General features: G+C 32.5%; 2 protein-coding genes across 3 annotated transcripts; one reads left to right on the top strand and one right to left on the bottom strand.

Moving 5' to 3' along the window:
• Positions 1-4,183: 4,183 nt before the first annotated feature.
• On the top strand, positions 4,184-6,291 carry LOC21389683 (O-fucosyltransferase 23). The gene is made up of 4 exons (XM_010094349.2): positions 4,184-4,204; positions 4,393-4,496; positions 4,582-4,656; positions 4,755-6,291. Exon 4 carries the CDS (start codon positions 4,807-4,809, stop codon positions 6,118-6,120), a length of 1,314 nt encoding a protein of 437 aa, XP_010092651.1. The 5' UTR covers positions 4,184-4,204; positions 4,393-4,496; positions 4,582-4,656; positions 4,755-4,806; the 3' UTR covers positions 6,121-6,291.
• A 6,382-nt stretch (positions 6,292-12,673) lies between these two features.
• On the bottom strand, positions 12,674-19,584 carry LOC21389685 (TMV resistance protein N). 2 transcript variants are annotated; one of them, XM_024163145.1, is made up of 7 exons: positions 19,045-19,584; positions 16,962-18,066; positions 16,527-16,826; positions 14,865-16,412; positions 13,964-14,771; positions 13,742-13,903; positions 12,674-13,390 (listed from the first exon to the last, which is right to left on the bottom strand). In XM_024163145.1, the coding sequence occupies exons 1-7, from the start codon at positions 19,551-19,553 to the stop codon at positions 12,852-12,854; spliced, it is 4,971 nt and encodes a 1,656-aa protein (XP_024018913.1). In that variant the 5' UTR covers positions 19,554-19,584; the 3' UTR covers positions 12,674-12,851. The 2 variants fall into 2 exon arrangements, with proteins under 2 accessions (XP_024018913.1, XP_010092653.1); XM_010094351.2 differs by having other exon boundaries at positions 13,742-14,771.
• Positions 19,585-23,108: the final 3,524 nt, after the last annotated feature.

Genomic DNA, 23,108 nt, shown 5'->3' on the forward strand with positions numbered 1-23,108 from the left:
AAGTGTATAGTTCTTGTCATCTATTGTCTAGGTTTATTTTTATTTGCGTTTCGTTCACTTTGTAGATTTGAGTTTTTAATTTATGTTAAAATGTGACATTTTTTAAAAAAATTTTACTGTAGCAAAAAAAAAAAAAAGATGTGATATTTTATGAGAGCTTTTTATTATAAAAACTTGAAATTAAAAATTTAAATCGGTGAAATGAACAAAACTCTGATTATTTATGCATCCTGCGTTGGCTATTTGGTTTTTTTTTTTAAAAAAAAAAAAAAAAAAGCCTTAGCGACTTGGAAGAGGTGTTAAAATAAATAAGACAATCGGATTTCCTTTTGCTGCTTGCTTTTCAAGTAAAAGCCGTATGACAGCCGGATTTGCTTACAAGTAGTTACGTTCCAAAGTTTCTTCGGCAAGGTTTTCTTATTGGTGAAGTTATTTTTTAAATGTTAAATTTAATTAAAATAAAAATATATAAAATAGATAATTTTTAATATAAATTTTATTATTAAATTAAAAAATTATAACGATAATTTTGGTGAATTTGGTACAGAATGTCAACTTTATCAATCAACGGTGTCCACCTTTACGGTCCATTACTAAAAATTAGAATTTTTAATTTTAAGTTTTACAGTAAAATTTTTTTAAAAAATATAATATTTAATTTTTTTTGTTATAATAAAAATTTTTTTAAAAATATCATATTTTAATTTGAATCTGTGAAATTAACGAGGCCTAAGACTTCATTTATTTTATCGATTTAAATTTTTAATTTTTAATTTTTATAATTAAAATTTTTTAAAAATATCATATTTAATTTTTTTTATTATAATTAAAAATTTTCAAAAATTATTATATTTTAATTTAAATTAAAATTATAAATTCACAAAACACAAAACGAACAAAATCTTATTTCAGCAGAAATAAATCCCTTATGTACGTTTTTTCTCTTTTCCAGCTTACTCATAACTGCAGTCAACGTGTCATGTGATTTTTTTTTTCTTGAAAAGTAAAAAAATGTCGCGACTCACGAGGTTTTATTTTATTTTATTTTTTCAATTGAGGAAGCTCAGTGAGTAAAACTGTGAACGATTCACGAGGTTGACGTTAGACCTCCCCCAGATCCCAACATCGTAATTGAAAACGGGCTCCCTGCATAAAAACAAATAAATAAATAAAAACAAAAAAGAAAAAAAACTCATAGCTATAAATACTATCTCGATCACTTTATTAATTTAAATTAAAATATAATTTTATATAAGAGTTTTTATCATAATAGAAAAAATTAGATGTAATTTTTTGTGAAAATTTTTAACTGTAATAAAATTAAAATTATAAATTTAAATCAGTAAAATGAACGAAATCTTCATTTAGACAAAAATATCTCTTAAATTTTTTTTTTTTTTTTAAATTTCATTGATCACCTCTAATTATGCTGTGGTTTCACTTGATATCTTTCCTCTTACTTTTACAATGAAAGAGTTTCGGCTATCAAATTTATATTATAAATTATTTATTTTACGTATTTTTTTAATCTAATATAATTTTTATTAAATTTAACAATTAAAAACTTAACTATACATATAAAAATGTAGAGAAAGTCCTAGAAAGAAACCCATTGTTACTTACAACGCACAAGGTTTGCATTCCTATCCCAACTGTGTTAAGTTACTGCCTGTTATGCTATACAGTTGTCTCATCTTCAATAATAAATTCAACAAATAAAAGTAAAGTTTCTTTTGCTTCTCCTCGTTTTTGCTCCTTTTTGATTCAATAAAACGTAAATGTTTTCTCACGAGGTGAGAATCACAGGTCTACAGAAACGGTGTCCTTGGTTTTGTTGGGTTTGACAAAAAGCAAACTGCACAATATTAAATTTTTTACTCAAAAGATAATTTTTTATTATTTTAAACCGAGATAAATTAAGCCCGTTCATTTCACCGATTTGAGTTTAAAATTTAAGTTTTATTACAGTAAAAAATTATCAGAAACAGTCACATCTAACTTTTTACTACAGTAAAAAGATCTCACATAAAATCACATCTCAACTCGAATTAAAAACTCAAATCAACAAATTAAACGAACCCTAAATTACACCTATCAAAATAGAATTAGGTAACTCTTTAGTTTGAATTACATTTTAAACCTTTTCATTGTCGTATATTCTTCCACTAAAATTTATAATTTTTTTGGTTTAAACTTTTTTTCAAATCTACAAACCAAACAATTTCTACATTTCTAATAAAAATTATTATTTTTTAAACAAATTTTAAGGGTGATAGATTCAAATGTTATATCTTGTAGCGGTAGCGTCTCATTATGCTCTAATAAAAAAAATCATTTTAATATCTTTTTTTTAACATTTTATTATATTATAATATCTCATATTTTGATAATTGAGTGTGGTTTTATCATTTATAATTACTCTTATATTTATTTATTAGTGGACATTGTTGTTTTAACTATTAAATATTGATTTAACGGTTATTATAGAGTAAATAGTTAATTAAGAAAATGTATCATTAAGACCGTGTTTATTTTACCGATTTAAATTTAAAATTTGAGTTTTGTTACAATAAAAAACTCTCAGTAACAGTTACATTTAACTTTTTTATTATAGTAAAAAGTTTTCACATAAAATTACATCTCAACTTAAATTAAAAACTCGAATCATCTTCAATAATAAATTCAACAAATAAAACTAAAGTTTCTTTTGCTTCTCCACATTTTTGCTCCTTTTTGATTCAATAAAACGAAAATGTTTTCTCAGGTGGTGAGAATCACAGGTCTACAGAAACGGTGTCCTTGGTTTTGTTGGGTTTGACAAAAAGCAAACTGCACAATAATAATTTTTTTTTTACTCAAAAGATAATTTTTTTTATTATTTTAGACGAGATAAATTAAATTACACCTATCAAAATAGAATTAGGTAACTCTTTAGTTCAAATTACATTTTAAACCATTTTATTGTTGTATATTCTCCCACTAAAATTTAAAATTTTTTTGGTTCAAACTTCTTTTCAATCTACAAACCAAACAATTTCTCAATTTCTAATGAAAAATAATATATTTTTAAAAATTTTTAAGGATGATAGATTCAAATGCTATATCTTGTAACGGTAGCGTCTAATTATACTCTAATAAAAAAATCATTTTAATACTTATTATTTTAACACTTTATTATATTATAGTACCTAGTATTTTGATAGTTGAGTGTAGTTTTATCATTTATAATTACTCTCATATTTATTTATTAGTAAATACTATTGTTTTAACTGATAAATATTAATTCAACAATTATTATAGAATAAATAATTAATTATGAAAATATATCATTAAATTTTTATATATAATAGATAACCAGCGTGCAATCATAATCACTAAAAACTCTCCTTTAATAGTTTTATTAGAGTTTTATATTTTTTTAAAATATATTATTATGATACTTTGATAGAGTTCTGTAGAATAAAAACTGGTTGCCCCTCTTCATTTTAAATAAACTAAAGACTTATAATATTTTTTATTACAATAAAAAATTCTTATATAAAATTATATATCAACTTAAATTAAAAATTTAAATTTCACGTATCTCTTTTTTTTTTATTTAATTTTTTCCACCGCCTCTTTTTTTCTTCGAATATTTTCTAAATTTGAAAACAAATTTTTTGTGCTGCGAACGCGTCTCGAGTTTCATCTGCTTAGACAGTTGATATTCTGTACAGCATTTCTGGGTCCATTTTTCACTGACGCCTCCTGGTCTGTTTTGCAAATTCCCAACAACATTCATGGTCTATCTCTCTCACCCATCTGTTACACCTCACAGAATCTTCCTCCTCTTTTTTGTTTTTTATTTTTTTTTTGTCGTCTTTCTTTTTTTTTTTCGCGTTTTACAAAATTTCCTTTTCTCTTCCTCAAAGAATAGTGGGAAAACTTTGCTTTCATTTTATATTATTATATTTAAAAACAGTGCTATTTGCTGTCATGATTGTGAGGGCCGGGTTTGGTTTTGCTTTTCTTCCGCGAGATTTCAGGCTTTTCAACAGTTTTTCTTTGCATAATCGGGGACTTTCTTTCCTTTTGTTTGTTTCCTTTTGTTCTCTAGGCGTTTCTCAGGATTTAGATTTCAGATTCCTTCCTTCTTAAAACCACTTTGGATTCCATTTCCATTTTTGAAATTCTCATATGCCACAGCTCAAGCTTAAATAAACAAGTGAGTATTTGTATTTTCTTTGATATTTTTGCCTCATTTTATTGGTCTTTTTCTTGCAAAACCTTTGTATTTTCTTTGATATTTTTGCCTGTCATTTTATTGGTCTTTTTCTTGCAAAACACGTTCCTTTCTTTTTCTTTCTTTTCTTTTATGATTTTTTTTCCTCTGTATTGGATTGTTGCTTTCAGAAAGAAAATGATAGTTTGGATGACTATCACATGCGTGGCCTTCTGGCACCTTCTGTGTTTGTATAGACATCTCTTCCTTCAAACCATTTGACGATATATTCGAGGTAAGAAATTCAAAGTCAATCCTTCAAAAATCAAAAATCCTGTTTCTTCTTCATAATTTTTCATAAATTTTATTCTTCTTCACAGGTTTTCTTCTGGGTCATGCAGATTTTCGTGTTTTATGGAAATCTTAGATTGACTATTGGCTTACTGGGTATCAGGGTATGTAAAATTTCTTTCTATATTAAAGCAATATTTGATGTATTTTGTTGCCAAAAATCATGAATCTTATGTCCTTTGGAATGACTTACAATTCTCAGGATTCCTTTAGTTGAAGAAATCTTAAATGGAAATCTCGTCAAACTGTAAGCCATGAAAATCCTCAGCTGCTATCTCAATTCCATAGCGTCCAAATGCATTTTCTTAGCTGCCATTGCTCTGTTCATCAGAGCCATTTTCCTTGCCACCTTCTCTTCTTCCTTTGGCGCGTCGTCTGAAGAAAACGACGCCGTTTTCATCCACAACCGTTCCTTGTCACTATCCAATGAATCTCCAATCAGAAACGACAAGTTTCTCGAGGTTCCTCAAATCGTGTGGGGTTTGAACAATCAGAAGATAGCATTTGCGAGGTCTTGTCTCACTGCAAGATTTCTTAACAGGACTCTTCTAATGCCTAGCTTAAGCGCTTCTCTTTTCTACAAAGAAATAGATCTTTTGGAACCAATTTCATTTGACAAAGTTTTTAAGTTTGATAGCTTTAATTCGATCTGTAATGGGTTTGTTCAACTGGGCAAGTACTCCGATCTCATGAACCGGACCGAAGTTTTCGAGATGCCAAAGGGAAGTGGAAGGAGATGGACAAAGGAGAGAGATTTAGATCAACTAGAACAGCACAAAAAGGACCCAATTGATGAACATCAAGTGATAAGAATTGTTGGGAAGAACCCTTTTCTTTGGCATGATCATTGGCCTGTTAAGGACTACGCAAAGGTGTTTGAGTGCTTGGTTTTGGTGGATGAGATAATGGCTGAAGCAGATAAGGTTGTGTCTAGAATCAAAGAGATTGGAGCTGAGGAAAGTTTTAAACTTGAGTCTGGGAAAAACAGTCTCAATCCCAATACTTTCCCTTATATTGCTGTTCACATGAGAGTGGAGAAAGACTGGATGATTCACTGCAAGAATTTGGAGAGGAAATTAAACATAACCCAGATTTGTGGTAGCAAGAAAGAGATCATGGAAAGAGGGGGAAACATTGTTGGGCTTGAAAAACAAAGCCCAACTGTTGTTTATCTAGCTGTGGCAGATAAACTGCTTGAAGACTCTTCAATATTGAGCGGTTGGAAAGAAAATCTGATTCCCTTTGAGAAAAAGAAGTTGGGTGTTGATGGGGTTTACAAGAAGTACCCATATTTGATCCAGTCTGCAATTGACTATGAAGTGTGCTTGAGAGCAGATGTGTTTGTGGGCAATAGTTTTTCAACATTTTCAAGCCTCCTTGTACTTGATAGGACACAGAAGATGTTGAGATTGGGCTTCACAAGCTTTTGCGAAGCAAAAGATGTGACATGGCCTTCTTATGCATATAATGTGTTGGGGGAATCGAAGGGCCCTAAGAAATGGATGACAAACATGTCTGATTCAAGCCTCAGAGCAGTTAGCTATGGCTCCAAGGACATTTCCTGTTGAGGACTTTTTTCTCCCCGTTTTGCATAAACTTGTTGGTATAGGTACTACATGTTCTTCTTCTTCTCCTCCTTTCTTTTTTTTTTTTTGTGTAAAAGAAATTTTGTACATAGAGCTTCAAGATTTAGAAGTTTAATACCTGATTAGGCATAGTTGATTCATTGGTTTTTTTGTACAATTTCCATTGTATTGTTTCTTTTCAATCTTGGCGGGATATTTTCCTCCTGCAGAGAGAGAGCGAAAAAGGGCATAAGCTTATAAGCAGTTTTTTGTTTTTTCTTCTTTTGAAGATAAAAAGTTAGAGCAATAAAGGGTGATGTACAATTTTTCTTCTACGGTAGTGATTATGGACCTTTGGTTGGAGGGACGAAGAGAGAGGGATCAAGAGAATTGAAAGGATCAAGAGAGTTAGAGGGACAAAGGAATTATAGTAATTTTTTATGCTATTTGATCGGAGAGAGTTAAAAGAATAGATGATAATTATTTATTTAATTATTATATTATTTATTTTATTTATTTTATTACTTTTTAATAATTCATTTTAATGGGTGGAAAAGTAATTTTAATTTAAAATTGACTGAATTAGTTGAATTATTTTATTGATAGAATGATATAAAATAATAGGTTCAGAAAGAAATGTCTCTTGAACTCGAGTTTAAGTGTTCCCTTCAACTCGAGTTCAGAAACTCAAACTCAAATTAATGAATAATATTTTTTTTATTCTTAAAAATGATATTAACTTTTTCGTTTTAATCCTGATTGAGATAATTTTATTTTTATGTGTTGACAATGAAAAGACGAATAAAACTCCATCCATATACTTTATTAAAATTTTTCATCACCATTGAGTTTTTATTAAAATACTATCTAAATATAAATTTAAGTTTTGACTCACTTAAACACAAACTCAAAAAAAGATTCTTATATCAAACCATAACTCAAATGTACACAACTAAACACAAACTCAAGTTACAACTTCAACTCAAGTTATAACTCAAATTCAACTCAAAAATTACACTCAAATCACACTCTAAAAGAACAAGCCTTAAATTTAGATTAAAAATATTTAAGTGGGGCCCGCTCCCATTGTCCACTGTGTAAAACCCCTATAATTTGGTAGTCTCAATTTAAAAAGGATAAAATAGATAAAACAAAGGTAAAAGAAAAAAAAAGAGAGAGAGAAAGTCTAAGAAAATATAATAGCCTTATAATTTTAGTTTAGCATCTTGGTTTTTCTCCACATTAAGGAAAAAAAAATTTCTTGCTCTGTCACTTACAGTAGTTAAATTATAAAAAGTAACACAATATATTTTTTTTGTTTGTCTTTTTTCCACAAAGTATAATTAATTGCAAACCCATTGCTGAAAAATGAACATTGTTGACCGATAAACCGGCCGATTACTCTTGTATTCGGCATGGCTTTCGGTTTCCCTCTCTAAAAAAAAACGTGTTGGTTTGGTGACCGAATCAACCAAAACTGGAATAGCCCCAAATTCAATTGCTGTAGTTGAATTTAATTCTTCCTAAAAAGAAACCCAATAAAATATGGTACATTCTCACACACACAATCTCTCTCTTGATGTCTTTGTTCGAACGAAAAAATGATAACAAAATTTGAAAAACATGAGGAGAATTATTAGGATATGTGCAAAAATTGCTGTTTTTTGAGTCTTTTTTGATAAAGGGATAATACCAAAAACTTTTCATGTGTTTTGTTTAAATACCACTTTTATTTCTTTTGTTGTGTAAATGCCTAGAACACGCTCTTTATTTATAACATTAGATTCAAAATACCTCTGAGCAATTAAATTTTTTAAAATACCAAGATTATCCTTTCCAACCTTTAGTAACTCTAATTTAACACATTATTAAACTTAAATCTTAAATAAAATCAATATTAAAGAATGAAAAACTCTCAATATAATTGAAGTATTTGTTTGGTTAGAATTTTTATTTGAATATTTTTTAAAATTTGTATTTAACTTTTTAGTTAAATTATATCTAAATTAGCATTTAATATAGATTTGGAATGGCGATCTTGGTATTTTAAAAATTTAATTGCTTTAGGAGTATTTTGAGTCTGATTTTAAAAACATATGGGGTGTTTAGAAAGGGTATCAATAAACAAAATACAAGGGTATGTTGGGTATTTTCCCTTTAATAAAAGACCAAAATTTCGTAAAGTTCTGTAAAATTAAGCAAATGACTATTGCGTTTCTAGTTTCTTATGAGTTTCTCCCAATTGTGTCTAGAAATAGAATAGGGCGGCTTGCTCTGAATTAGGAGCCATTAGTGATAAACCACTATAAACCAGTGATAAACTGTTTTATCACTGCTCATTTATTCGTGTATCACAAATTGACTTGGTGGTTTATCATTAATTGACAAATACTAATCGTTAATTAACCAATCTCAATCAATAGTTTATTAATGATAAACTATTAGTAAATAAAAAAAAAACTGATTTATCAATAATACATTATGATATATCAAATATCAATGACTGACTAATGACCATCTTAACTTAAATAATAAAAGTTATATATTCTCCCGACGCATGCCCGGTATTTTGATCGGAAACACAACTTGAATTGCCTTTCATACTTTAACGTATGCTTCTTAGTTTGGAACCTCAATACCTCTTCGCAATGTTTCGTAGCCTTCTCAAGGCAGTGGTTACTAACCGTAGCCTCCTTGGCTACCGGTGGAGGCAACACATGATTCTCGTTTTGAGGGTTGGCATAAACAAGTAGCGACCGATGATAAAGTGATTATGGAGATCTTGAGCTGGGGGAATTGGAATCCACAGCAGCCAGAAAGATTATATTTGAGAAGATCATGATCATGAATTCTAATAGAATTGTGTTGATATCATTTTTATGATCCATAGCTTCTCCTCTTTTTCTGTTTGCTTTATACAACGCTTTTGTTGGACTGTTTAAGTATATGAAGTCTGTCTGCAAATTATTTGCGACATAAGGACTTCTTAAGCTAGCCAATAAATAAGTAAACGTGTTATTTTAATGAAGGGATCAAAGATGATTAATTAGCAATATTTGGGGGCTGCCTTTTTCTTTTCATTAACATTCACAATGTTGGCGTCTTTTGAAGCGAACTAATGTATACATTGTTGATTTTGAAGAGAATACAAAGAGATTTTGAGGTGAGAAAACCGGAAAAAATCGTTGAGAGGCCGAGTGAGAGAGAGAGAGAAATCGATCGGAGAAAATAGAGGAGGAGGCTCTGCTCGTGGGCATATAACAGCCTTAGTACACATGTCATCGCAAATAATATTTGGAGTCCCGCCCAGTTTTCCCCCCTTGTAAATTAGTGAGGGAATACAAATCATTGTTTGCGACGACACACATTAATGTCGTCGCAAAAAAAATTTGCCACCCGTCAAAATAATCTTTTTTGCTCAGGAAAAAAATTAAATTTTATTTGTGCGGGACTATTTGCGTCGCAAATAATGGACTATTTGTGACGATATGTCGTCGCAAAAAGTGTTATTTTGGCGCTAAAAGTTCATGCTATACGAGATCTGCCGCCAGCCATTATTTACGACGACATGTGACATTTTTGCGACGACATGTAGTAGTGGTAACTGCCGTCGAGAAATGTTAAATTAGTAGTGGTAACTAAACTCGTGTAATATTAAATTAGTTGTACTAGTGGCCCCTTAATTGTTACAAAAGTTAACCTATATATACATATAAATATTTATATAATTATAAATAGTACAGACACACAGAAAAATTTTATCCGATTTTCTCAAAAAAAAAAAAAAAAAATCCAAGTAAATTAGGTACTCAGTAATTGTGTGTATAAGCTTCATATTGAATAATTGTCTATATCCTGTCCAATTTCACCTTCATGCCACTTGCATACAAAATAAATGCTAGAATAATTCCCTTGGCTAAAAAGGGGAAAAAAATAATGAAAAGAGCAGCCGTAGCCTTCATGCAATACCCAGTAATTATTCAATGTGCATCAAGGTAAGAGTATTAATGGTTAGGTCTTCTTAGGAAGAATTATTCAGTAGATTAGATATACCATTTACTGTCTAATAAAAAATTAGCATGTAAATAATTTTTTTTATGTTAACAATCACATTTCTGTCTCTTATTGTACTTTACGTTTATTGCATAACAAGTGCCATAAATATACTCTATTTAAATCTTTTATATAATTAATTTTAACTTTCAAAAAGTAATTATTTAAAGTTAATATATATATATTTTTTGCTAGATCTTATAATTTGAAGATTCACATGGCGGAATTTGACGCTCTACGGGTGGTTCAAGCGGTTTCCAGTGCTTCCTCACCAGCAGAAGATGGGGGTCATCGTGGAAGAGATAGTCGGGTTACTCTCCCGTGTCTCCAACTCGAAACGTGTTCATGTTCCTAGAGATGGTAATTTTGTTACTCGAGTCTTGTTTGGTATCTAGATTCGTTCCCTAATTCGAATTATGGTTCGTGATTCACTACAATATTTTCTTTCACAAAAAATACACGTAAATCGAAAATGATTCTAATCATATGATTTGAATCTATGAACCAAACGCCAAACTTTGCATACTTATCTTTCTGAGTCAAATTTAGTTTGTTTTGATGCTATTCCACTCCGTTTATTCGCGCCGATTTGGCTTAATGAAATTGCATATTTTTCTTCAAAAAAAAAAAAAAGAGGAAAAATTTACACGTTAAAATCTTAGCATGTTATCTATTAGTTTTATTCTTCATCTCTTGATTTGAGCATTTTTTTATTTTATTTTTTTCAGTTTTCTTCTTTTCGATGGGTAATGAATTTTAATGCACAGAAAGTTTTTCAATTGGAGTCTAGTGTTTTATTATTTTTTATTTTAATTGGTGTTTAAAGTTAAAAAAAGTACTAATACTAAACAAAAATGAGATAATTACAGTAAAACCTCGATGAAATCCTTATGGAATTGTCATGTGTCAGTTACTGATTGGGCGTTCACGTGGCGCTCGGTAATTGGTTCGCTCAAATAAGTTGCTATGTGTCAGTATACATTCGCCAGAAAAACCGATCTCACGTGAGTGCATAGTAGAGAATCGGGTGCTATCCAAGACCGATAGCCTGCCATGTGTAGCCTGGTGATTGGTCGGAGGAAGAAAGTGGCCGGGCCCACCTATTGAAACGCTGTCCCTTCCCCCACTGGACGCGCCGCTGCACGCGCGTGGAATGCATGCACCAATCACGGCCGCTGGTAAGTTTGATCCAATGGCCTGAAAAAATTTTCAATTTTATTTACATGAGTCATGATTTTTACCTCTTAGTCTTGATTAATAATTTTTTTAATTAAATAATTATACTAATAAAAGAGAATTAATAAAGAATAAAAGATAAATATCTAGACTCATACCCTTTTAAAAATAAGTACTATAATTTTCTCAGTAAAAAAAAAAAAAACATATATCATAGCATGTTCAAAAGCTCAAATAATCCAAAATGGCCCAAGTAATTTCCCACTCATTTTATTGAAGTAAATTAAAAAAAAATACAATGAAGAGTTAACATCAGCTCAAAAGGGCAATAATAACGGAAATACAAATGCCATATGTAAATGAGAGCACACTAATACAACTGTACTATACAAATTTTTGTTATTTTGATAACAGCGGTGCATAGAAAAAGTCAAATTCAGATTGATGTAAAGCCGTTTAATGGGAGCTGTGAAATGTGAATAGCCAGTTTGGAATACGTCCCCAGCAGCCCCATGATTCATGACATATCTCCTCTTGTCTTAGGCCTCGTTCATTTCACCGATTTGAGTTTTTAGTTTTAGGTTTCTACAGTAAAAAGCTCTTAGAAAATGTCACATCTAACTTTTTCTGCTACAGTGAAAAGCTCTAAGAAAATGTCACATCTCAGCTTGAATTGAAAACTCGAATCTACGAAGTGAACGAGACCTTAAAAATTTTGCCAGAGCCCGTTCGGTTCGTTAATTCGAATTTTTATTTCGAGTTGAGATGTGATGTTATGTGAGAGCTTTTTACTGTAACAAAAAAATTAGATGTGACTGTTTCTGAGAGCTTTTTACTATAACAAAACTCGAATCAGCAAAAAGAACAGAGCCTGAGATTGTGCGGCGAGAAGAACTAGAATCAACCATCTTAATCCAAATACACTGTCCATCAAAGTTCCAACCAAAAGTTATCCATACAATCATCATTTTTCGAATAGTACGTTTAGAATTCATTTTAAAATAATTTTATTTTTTATATAAAAATAGAAATAAAAACGTTTTTAATCTTAGATGGAAATTATTTTTAAAAATACGTTTAATAATTTTATCAAAAAATTATTTTCAGTGTAAAAAAATTTATTAATGTCTCTCTTTCTCTCTCTGTTTAAGAGAGGAGAAAATAAAAAATGACTAAAAGTCATTTTTCATTTCTCTCTTATTTTATACTAAATTAAAAATTATTTTTATTTTTATTTTTTATTTTTATTATGTCAAACACTATTTTAAAAACGTTTTTATTTTTTCTTTCTCCTAAAAAATAAAAATGAGATTAATTTGTTTCCTCGTTCCCTCCAAAGGATTAGCGTCCTACTGCTGCATAACTCAAAGCAAACAAACCCATATTTAAAACAGAAAATCCTAGAAGATCAGCACAAACTGAAATATTGGATTGAACAAACAATGACTTTTGAGCTTTCATGTCCCGTGTACCAGAATCAGAATTATAATAGAGTTGATAGATGATCAGTTTGGTCTCGACATCACCGTTCGCGAGAGGCCTTGCTGCTGCCATATCAGTTGGCTCTTTTGAGCAAGTGGATGCGTAGAAATTCCCTGCGGTAGAAAGATTCGTCGATTTTGATGAACTTGCCGATCTGACGGTTGAAATCCAGTAAAGCCATGTCCAGGAGTCACCATTTGTGAATAGTTGTGCAAAATCTGTATGTTCAGATCAGGCATAATCTGCAGCAGTGTAGGAGGACCAGCCACGGCCATGGGAGAATTTGGAGGGAAACAGTTCTCGGGGCTCTGATCAGGTGTGTCCATCGGAAATGGAGGAGGAGGAGGAGGAGGAGCGATCAGCTGCAGCGGTGATCTGAGGGTCAACATTTGGAGATACTGCGAAAGCTGAATGTTTTGATCTCGTAACATGATGTTCTCTGATTGAAGACTTTGTACAGTTTCCACCAGTTCCTGAAGTCGCTCCTCAGCAGCTTTATGCGATCCTGTTTGCATCTCTCTTCCGCTCGCAGATTTCTTCCCAAGAATGCCCTCGCAAATCTCTGCATCCAAATTCCAATTGTGTTTTAACTCTTTTTTTTTTTTTTTTTGACTAAAAACAAATTATGTTAACAACATCGTAAAAGCCATCCTATAAAATAAAAGAATTAATAACTGATTAAGAACCTTTTTTTTTAAAAAAAAAAAAAAAATCCTAGAATCGTAAAATTATAGTAATGTAATCATGAGATGTCCCCCTAGTTATGCATATTACGTTCAAGGAAAGCAATCCAAAATCAAGATGCATGAAAAAATAGTATGAATCCATAGGCACGATCTGAATCGTACGAAAATGGAAAGTAATGGTGAGTATTGATCATCAAGAAAGCTTGTTCACCGAATATTATCCTCACCTTTAAAATGGGAGAGAAATAAAAAGCAACCGCATGATGCAATTGACTTTGGATCTTCCTCCTCATCTTTCTCTGCAGTTTTAGAGAGCTCCGAAATCCCACTTCCGCTTTGTTTATATTCTTCAACTTCTGTAGCAGAGCCGGGTACTCTTTCAACTTCTTCTTCTTCTTCTTCTTCTTCTTCAACTTCTGTAGCAGAGCCGGGTACTATTTCAACTTCATCTTCTTCTTCTTCTTCTTCTTCAACTTCTGTAGCAGAGCCGGGCACTATTTCAACTTCTTCTTCTTCTTCTGTAGCAGAGCCGGGCACTATTTCAACTGTAGCAGAGCCGGGTACTATTACGACTTCTTCTTCGTTGGCACCACGCATAGTGTCATTAATAAAAGTTCCAGAAGCAATTTCTCTACATGTTTCAGACCCATTTGGTTTTTCTTCATTTCCTAGTGAACAAATCTCTCTTGGTTCAGACCATTTGCTCATAGCATCATCAACTTCTTTGCATGAGCTACTACAATATTCTGTATTACTACTTGAGAGACCACGGAATTCGTTTGCGTCTTGGAGACTTAGCAGGCGGACACCACAGGATTTGATTACGCATGACTTTCCAAGAACAGGTGATCCAGTTTGCCAATCCAATGCATAGATGTGAAATGACATTTCGGTGATGTTGTTATCATCTGCTTCTTTACAAGCCAGTGCCCAAGAAGAAGGGTACTTGAAGCACAAGAAAACATGATCCGAATTGAGTATTTGAGTACCTTTTATGCCATTGTCATAACATGTCCATAATGGCGTTTCAAGTTTGACACTTTCACCATACTTGGTCCTCAAATGGAAGTCGCATCGGAAATCTTTCTTGGAATAATGATACTCATTAAATTTAACAACAAAGCATATCAAAAAACCAAAGCAGCTAGAACTCCGCCATTTTGCAGGAAGCATGACATCTATAGAACAACCTCTAGCTTGATGGTCAATGAACTTCAGAATTTCGTTTCCCGGATAAAAGATGCAAGCATCATAATCCTGCAACACTAACAGAGAAGTCAATATTATTAAACTTATAAAACATTGCTAGATGATCTATTTCTTCTAACACAGTAAAAGAAAGAAACTTACAATGTAGCTCTCCGAGATTGCTGCATGTGCTGCCATTGAAGAAATTCTAAGCTTTGCATCTGCTATTATGTTATCGCGAGCGTTCTGGTCCAGGTTGTGGCAACCTAAAAATAAAAGCTTCTGATTCTGTTCGAACCTTTTTGGATCAAAAGGTTTCATGAGTGCACTCCTCGAACTCGACACACTCTCCAGTGAGGTGCAACCTTGTGCATCCAAAAGACATACATATGGAAGTTCCGGTATAGATCGAAGGTTCTTCCAATTGTTAACGTAAAGACTTCTCAATTTAGAAAGTTGCTTGATGCTTGTAGGTATTTCATCAACAAATTTTGCACTTAGATGCAATTCTTCTAGTGAAGATAGACAACCAAGGCAGTCAGGAAGTTTAAATGCATTACATTCATACATATGCAGCCTAGACAAATTGGAAAAACCATTGACAGTTCTCAGGGGAGGTAGCTTTGTAAGTTGTGAACAACCAGAAAGGTCTAGCGACTGAATTTTCAAATTGTAGATACTGCTTGGGAGAAATTGGAGATTTTCACAGTTCTTCAAGAGTAAGCTTTTAAGTTTGACCAGTTTTTCGATCGATGACGGTAGCTCTTTAATAGCTGTTCCAGATAAAACGAGAGAAAATAAACTTTCCAGAGGCTCCAAGATTTCTGGGAAGTTATCAAATTTTGAGCAACCTTGTAGATAAATATACCTCAGACACTTGAGCTTACAAATGCTGGTAGGGAGTGTCCGAAGCTTTTTGCAGTCAGTGAGATGAAGATTCACAAGGTTAAAGAGAGCTCCAATTGATGAGGGTACCTGTTCTATTGCCGTCCCGCTCAAATCCAATTTAAATAGATTCTTTGGAAGCTCTAGTACTTGTTCAAGAGATGAGCAGCCCACCAGATAAAGTTCTTCTAGAGAATCCAATTCACTCATGCTTGTTGGAAGGCTCTTAAGGGAGGTACAACTTTTAAGCTCCAAATACTCAAGTTTTCCCAAGAGACCAATTGATGCAGGCAAATCTTGTATTCTAGTTTCACTCAAACATAACTTTCTTACATTCCTTGGAAGGTCTGGTATCTTTTCAAGAGACGAGCAACCTGATAGATAAAGAATTTCCAGGGAACTCAACCGGAACATGCTTGCCGGAAGAGTCTTAAGAAAGCGACAATTCTGAAGACGCAGCTCGGCTAGCTTGTCCAAAAACCCAATTGATGCAGGCAATTCTTTTACTTTCGTCTCATTTAAATACAAGTAACTCACATTTTCGCTTATTTCTGGAACACTTTCAAGATTCCAGCAGTCCCAAAGACGAAGAGTTTCAAGAGATCTCAACCGATTAATGTCGGGAAGACTCCTTAGCTTATCACAGTTGTCTAGATACAAATGAGTTAGCTTGTAAAGGTTGCGAAAGTTATGTGATGGGATTAGAAACAAGCTTGTGCATTTGATGAGATATATAATCTCAAGGTTTGGAGCTTGAGACAGATCTGGCATATGTTTCAAGTGTTGACAGAAACTCAGATTAATAACTTTTAAGCTCGGTAAAGGCTGCAACAGAAAGACAAATGCAAGAATAGTAACTTAGCACTAGAAAGGCAAAACAAAATATGTTCTTATGTACGTACGTATGTATGTATGTAAATTTGTAACAAATCATTTTACCTGAGCTCCATCCCAAAGTTTCTCAACTTGGCTGTTTGGCATGATAAGTTCAACAAGCTGCTCAGAATCAAAATTTGTTGGTAAAGATTTTGAAGGATACTCATCCCATTGAAGATATCTAAGTGCATCAGGGAGGAACTGAAGATCTTGAGGAAGGTACAATTTGCACTCTTTACTGTTGCTAGAGTTATAAATCTTCAGCAATCTGAGATTACTTGCCTCTTTGAACATTTTAGGACTCAAGTGTAGTTCTTTAATCTTAGAAACGTCAACAAGTATTACTTCTACCATTGCACTCACCTGAGGACAATAACAAAAAAGAACAAATGAGCATACCGTATACAAGCTTTACTAAGACATAAAAATACTATATATATATATATATATTTCTTTTGAAAGTTTAGTCATTTAGGAAAGAGATTCGTTTGTATGTACTTTATTATTTTTGAATACATGATAAACATCATGAGGAATCCACAGCCTACTACGCTTTCCAGGCTGCTTAATGGATTGTTGACGAACAATTTCCCGGCCCGTTTCTTGTATCAGATCATGCATCAAGAGCTCATCTTTGGGAGAAATAGTTATGAGCGACTTTTCAACGAGATCGTCTATTTTCGTATCATCAAAGAAATCACAACCATCCAACACTCTTGTTACAAAATCTCTCTTTTCCCCTTTGAAAAAGCATGCTATGTCAAGAAATAGTTCCTTGTGCTTTTCCGTCAGTCCATCATAACTTACTCTGTAGACATTCTGAACCCTACCATCAGGAGAATTTTTCAGGTCAGCTAATATACTTTCCCACTTTTTTTTGCTCTTGTAACTAAAAAGAGAACCCATCAAAACTTCAAGAGCTAGTGGAATGCCTCTAGCATACTTCACCACCCTTTCTGATAGCTCTTTGTCCTTTATTATGGGAGAGTTTTTCTTTGAAGCATTTAAATGAAAGAGATGAAAAGCTTCATCAAAGCTTAATTCTTCCACTCTGTATGTTGCATCAGCGCGGTTCTCAAGCAATCGCATATCCCTCGTTGTGATGATAATTCTACTGCCAAGACCAAACCAACCACGGTCACCAATGAGAAACTCTAATTGCTCGTGATTACTGACATCGTCAAGAACTATGAGAACTCTTTTAGAGTGAAGCCTGTCCATGTCAAAATCTAATCTTACAAAAGGGATGTTCAACGTTGTAATCTTTTCATCTAACAACTCCGAGAGAAGCTCATTTTGTAAGTCACCCTGCTTGCGACTGCCTTTCTCCCATTCTTCTCTAACGTTTGAAAGATAGCAACAACCCTCATATTGGGAATATAACCTGCTATATATAACAGAAGCAAGTGTCGTTTTTCCTATGCCACCTTGGCCCCAAATGCCTATAATGCGAACATCAGATGAGCCAATTGACAGTAATGAGTCGATTTTCTCAATGCGTTGGTTGATTCCAACTAGGTCTTTGACACTCTCACTTGATGATTTAGTTCTCAGTTTTCTGATTATATCTTCAACAACTGTCTCAACTAGTTTGGATTCAGGCCTAACATATATAAACACATATAATAGTTAGTCAAAAGGAAGAGCCGGAACGAAATGAGGAAAACCATGGAAGTACGTGATGTCTGATCAAGTGATCATCATGCCTAAAGTTCTTTCAAGACAGATGACAAAAAAAGCAACGCAGATATTTGTTTCACGCATGGAATTTCCCTTTATTTCGATAAATTGATAAGAAGTATAAATACTTCAAAATAGAAATAATTAGAGATATAATTACGTAGAACTTCTCCTCTTTTGATACGTTCTTTTTACGGTTAGTAATATTGGTATTATCTCCTTTTAATTTCTTCTGTAATTTTTCATAGTTTTATGATGCGTTAGAACAATTTCCTTGTTTTTCATTACGAGTTCTAATTTTTACCTATAAAATTGAAGCAATTTAGTAAAAAGTTCATTATACTAATTACTATGATAATCAGCGATCCCAACCGTAAAAGCATTCCTTCAAACAAACACTTCATCCAAATTATATATATGTTATGATTACCTATCGATAGTGATAGTACGCCCTAAAGTTTCTCATATATAGTTATCACGATAAATCATACTAGTGACAAGATGGTATGGAACAATTATATGAGCAATAACTATGGAAGAACATGAACATAATATATATATATATATATATATAGGTAAAGTCTCCAATTCAGTATCCGATTAAAACGGCCAAGTATATTTTTTTTTAAAACATAAGTGTTTAGACAAATTATAATTGTCTCCTCATATTATATATATTTTAAGAAAAAATATACATATTTTTAAAAAAAATATACATGTGTCGCTATAATTCGGTATCCGGATCGGAGACAATTACAGATCAGCTTAATTTTAGATAAAATCTTGTACATCGTGCTCCATGGCATGTACCATGTATACCAGTGAACGTATACATATACTGTAAATATAAAAATCTAATATTTTGCAATAAAAGAGTCTCAAAGTTTAATATTAAAATTACCGAAATTCATTCGAAGGCCAACCGGATAAATTGGCTGCTTTGGTCAATGCATCCCTCCACGCGTGAAGTTTCACCCTGTCTTTGAATCGCTTTTCATGATCGGCAAATGCAGTTGCGTAGCTCCCCTGCTGTTTTCTCACGCATGAAGGATCAATGTTGTAGAAAATAGGCACAGCTTCCAGCTGTCCATTGTTTTCTCTGCAACGGAGAATTTGCAACAGTTCGTCCAAGCACCACGAGGAAGACGCATAGTTTTCCGAAAAAATTATCACCGCAATCTTTGAGTTGTCTATTGCCTGTAAAAGGGCCGGTGAAATTTCTTCTCCCCTCTCGAGATCGTCCTCGTCGATGTAAATGTCGACTTTTTTCCGACGTAAGGCGGCACAAAGATGGCTTGTGAAGTTATGCCTGGTGTCTTCACCTCTGAAACTGATGAATGCATCGTACTTCTTTGTGATCGTAATTATAGAAGAAGACGGTGATGAAGACGAAGCATCAGCCATAGTCATGCCTCAAGATCAGCTATATGTTATTACACCTATATATATATATATATCAAAATGAGCACCGGCCGCTAATGCTTTTAAAACAAAAAAAAAAAAACAATTGCTAAGAATATATCTTTCTTCACCAAAATTGCCAAGAATTGCTTGAAGCTTTGTTTTGTTTTGTTTTGTTTTGCATTTTTAATTATTATCTTTTTTCTTTGGAAGGAAAAAGAAGAAAGAGTAGAAGTCAATAAGAAGACTTCTCTCTGGCGCATTTAAGTAATATTGTGTGGACGAAAATGAAAGGAGTAAAGAAGCGTCAGGGAAACCCAAGAAAAAAAAAAAAAAATGTACAAAAGCATGTGAAAGTGCCAAATGTGAAAGCGCGTGTTGGCACGCAATGAAAAAGTCAGGCTAATGTAGCCATCCATCATCAACTGTGAAAAAAAGGAATGAGGAGTGCTGCTTGTCCCGAGCGGAATAAACCCACAACCCAGGCATTATGTTGCGAGTCTCAATACTATTCACAAAATAGAATATAATTTTAGATCCTTAATTTAATATTGAATTTATATGTAAATAATTATGTGTAACAGATTATCATATAAAGTTAAATTTGTTTAAAAGTGATCTAATAAGGTTTGAATAATTGAGCTTTAATGTATCTAATAGGGTGTGAGCATTTAATGTGTAGAGACTTAAGAGTAATTTCTATTTTTATAATAGCTAAAATAGAAATACTAAGAGAATAACTAAGAAGTTATCTATAAATAGCAGTCATGCTCTCCATATCACATATTACATTCTATTCTTTCTGACATCTCATCATCAGAAAGAGAGCAGATAGAAAAATTAAGGATTCTCTAAAAAAACGTGTTGATCTAGAAGACAAACTGCACGACTCTAGTGATAATTAATCAATATGAATTCAGGTACACTTCTACTTATTTATTTATTGATTATTATTGATTTAACATGAATATTCTTGAATTTTGGGTAATAATTTTCACCAAATCATTAATTTCTAACATATAAATATCATAATATAAGACCTGTATGTGTGGAGCTCACTCTCTATTACATTAATAGTGCTTAGTGTCGCTCCTAAATATTTTTCAAAAAACATGCCATGTTATTTAAATATAATGTGATAAAGTTAATGTGACCCACTATTGTTTTTTCTCTCTCTCAGGAGTGAAGGCCTTTTTAGATAATAGATAATACTTGCTTTCTCTACGAATTATGATTAAACCTTTTAAATATAAAAAAAAAAATCATGTTTTTTCTCTCAGGGAGTGAAGGCCTTTTACGAATTATGATTAATAAACATTACACTTCCGGTTTGGCTGGAAAATGACAAAAGAAAAACTTAACGACACGTACTTGCGAGTAGTTTTGATTAATATTTCTCTTGCTACAACTATTTCAATCAATCAGTTTAACCTTTATATTTACCAAAAGCCCTTGACCAATCTCGTCTATATAAACAAAGAATAAAATAATATCACACTAAATAAAATAAAGTAAAACTTAAATTAGGAAAAGATAAAATAAAAAAAAATTAAAGATAAGCTAAATTATACTAAAATAAATAAAATTAAACTAAAATTTAAAGAAGATAGATCACTTAATTGAAAAAAAAAAACTGAAATAACTCCACTTCATAGAGTTATCAGTAGTATCGTGTTTGTATTAGAAAAATTTTAAAATTCTATGTTGGCAAAATGGCTTATTAAGCCACGGTAAAAGTCCATTTTGAGACTCATTTTGGAAAGGGGCTTAATTGGTTTTTAAGACGGGTCTTGATGGATTTACGTTCTCTATCACGAAGAGATCAAAATCGATTATCATACACTCAAAAGGGATATTAAGTGAATGAGAAATTTAGGGATTGTTCTTTTGGAGTGTTACTTGAGTGTAATTTTTGAGTTGAATTTGAGTTGTAACTTGAGTTTAAAGTTGTAACTTGAATAAAGCTGAGTAAAATTGAATAAAGTTAGAACTTAAAAGAACGTGAACTTGAATAAAGTTGGACTTGTTCTTTTAGAGTGTAACTTGAGTGTAGTTTTTGAGTTGAATTTGAGTTATAACTTGAGTTGAAGTTGTACCTCGAATAAAGTTGAGTAAAATTGAATAAAGTTAGACCTTAAAAGAACATGAACTTGAATAAAATTAAAACTCGAGTTATCTTTTTTTGAGTTTTTTGGACAAAAGAACAAGCCCGTTGTAACTTGAGTTTAAACTTTTTCTGAGTTTTGTTGTAAGAGAACAACCCCTTATGTTCTAAGTATGTCACTTGGAGTGGTTAAGGTAACTAGAAATTATAAAAATCTCACATTGGTTAGGAATGAAGCCTTGGTCGTGTTTATAAGTGATTGTACTTTGAAGCTTCGGTAAGCTTGTATACCAGAGAGGCTCTCTCACGCGCAGGGGGGTACGAATCACGGTCCCAGTAGGTTAGAGGCCCAATTGTGCGCCCGCGACCTGCGGACACGAATGTCGGACCGGAAAATCCGCTCCGTGCGGGTAGTAAATTATCTATTTGTCCAACAAATCAAATAAACAAAGGTATAAATTATGAGCAATACATGTAGGGCACTGGTAATGTCCCACCTTCTATTAGTGATGGTATTTAGCACCGGTGGTGCCTTTAAGCATTTTTCATAAATTATAGACTAGTTGAATGATCAATTTGGGATAGTCTACTGGACATTCTATAGGTTTGTAGACATGAATGTCGGACCGGAGAACCCGCTCTGTGTGGGTAGTTAAATTATCTATTTGTCCCACAAATCAAATAAACAAAGGTATAAATTATGAGCAATACATGTAGGGCACTGGTAATGTCTTTCCACCTTCTATTAGTGATGGTGTTTAGCACCGGTGGTGCCTCTAAGTATTTTTCATAAATTATAGACTAGTCGAATGATCAATTTGGGACAGTCTACTAGACATTCTACGGGTTTCTTGATGCTAATTTTGTCCCTGATTAATTCATTAAAAAAAAACTCTAAATTGTAAGCCATATGTTTAAGAAAAGAGATGGAGATATCAAACACATATGCCTTAATAGACTCTTATTTAGAGGACAAAATTAATGTTATGAGAGGAATAATTATCATAGTGATTATAATGTCAAGTATGCGAGTTCAATCTCTCGTGTGTTCAGTCTCAGTTTTCCACAGCAGAAACGCACCAGTGGAAGTGACATTTGAGTGCGAAGAGGAGGCCAGAAAAAGTGTAGAGAGAAATGGCAAGGGCTAATAAAAGGAATAGAGAAACACAGAAGAGTATATGTAAAACTATTTACTCACTGCTACCATGTCAAATTCAATGACTGCATGAAGAGTAAGAATCCCATATCTATTCTAAACTCGAGAAATTTGATCATGTCATAAAAGGTTGGTAAGAGGAGATAAGTGATCTTTTGCAGATCTTAAGTTATTATCTTGGAAATGCATGGTATGGGAATCCAATTTTTGTTGGTGATTTATTAGGCAATAAGCTTGAAAATTTGTCTCTCTTTGTTCATGTATAAGATAGTGCAACATTTTGTTGGTTCTTCCATGATTGAGC

Source organism: Morus notabilis, unplaced genomic scaffold, assembly GCF_000414095.1.
Source record: "Morus notabilis unplaced genomic scaffold, ASM41409v2 Scaffold923, whole genome shotgun sequence".
NCBI lineage: Eukaryota > Viridiplantae > Streptophyta > Magnoliopsida > Rosales > Moraceae > Morus > Morus notabilis.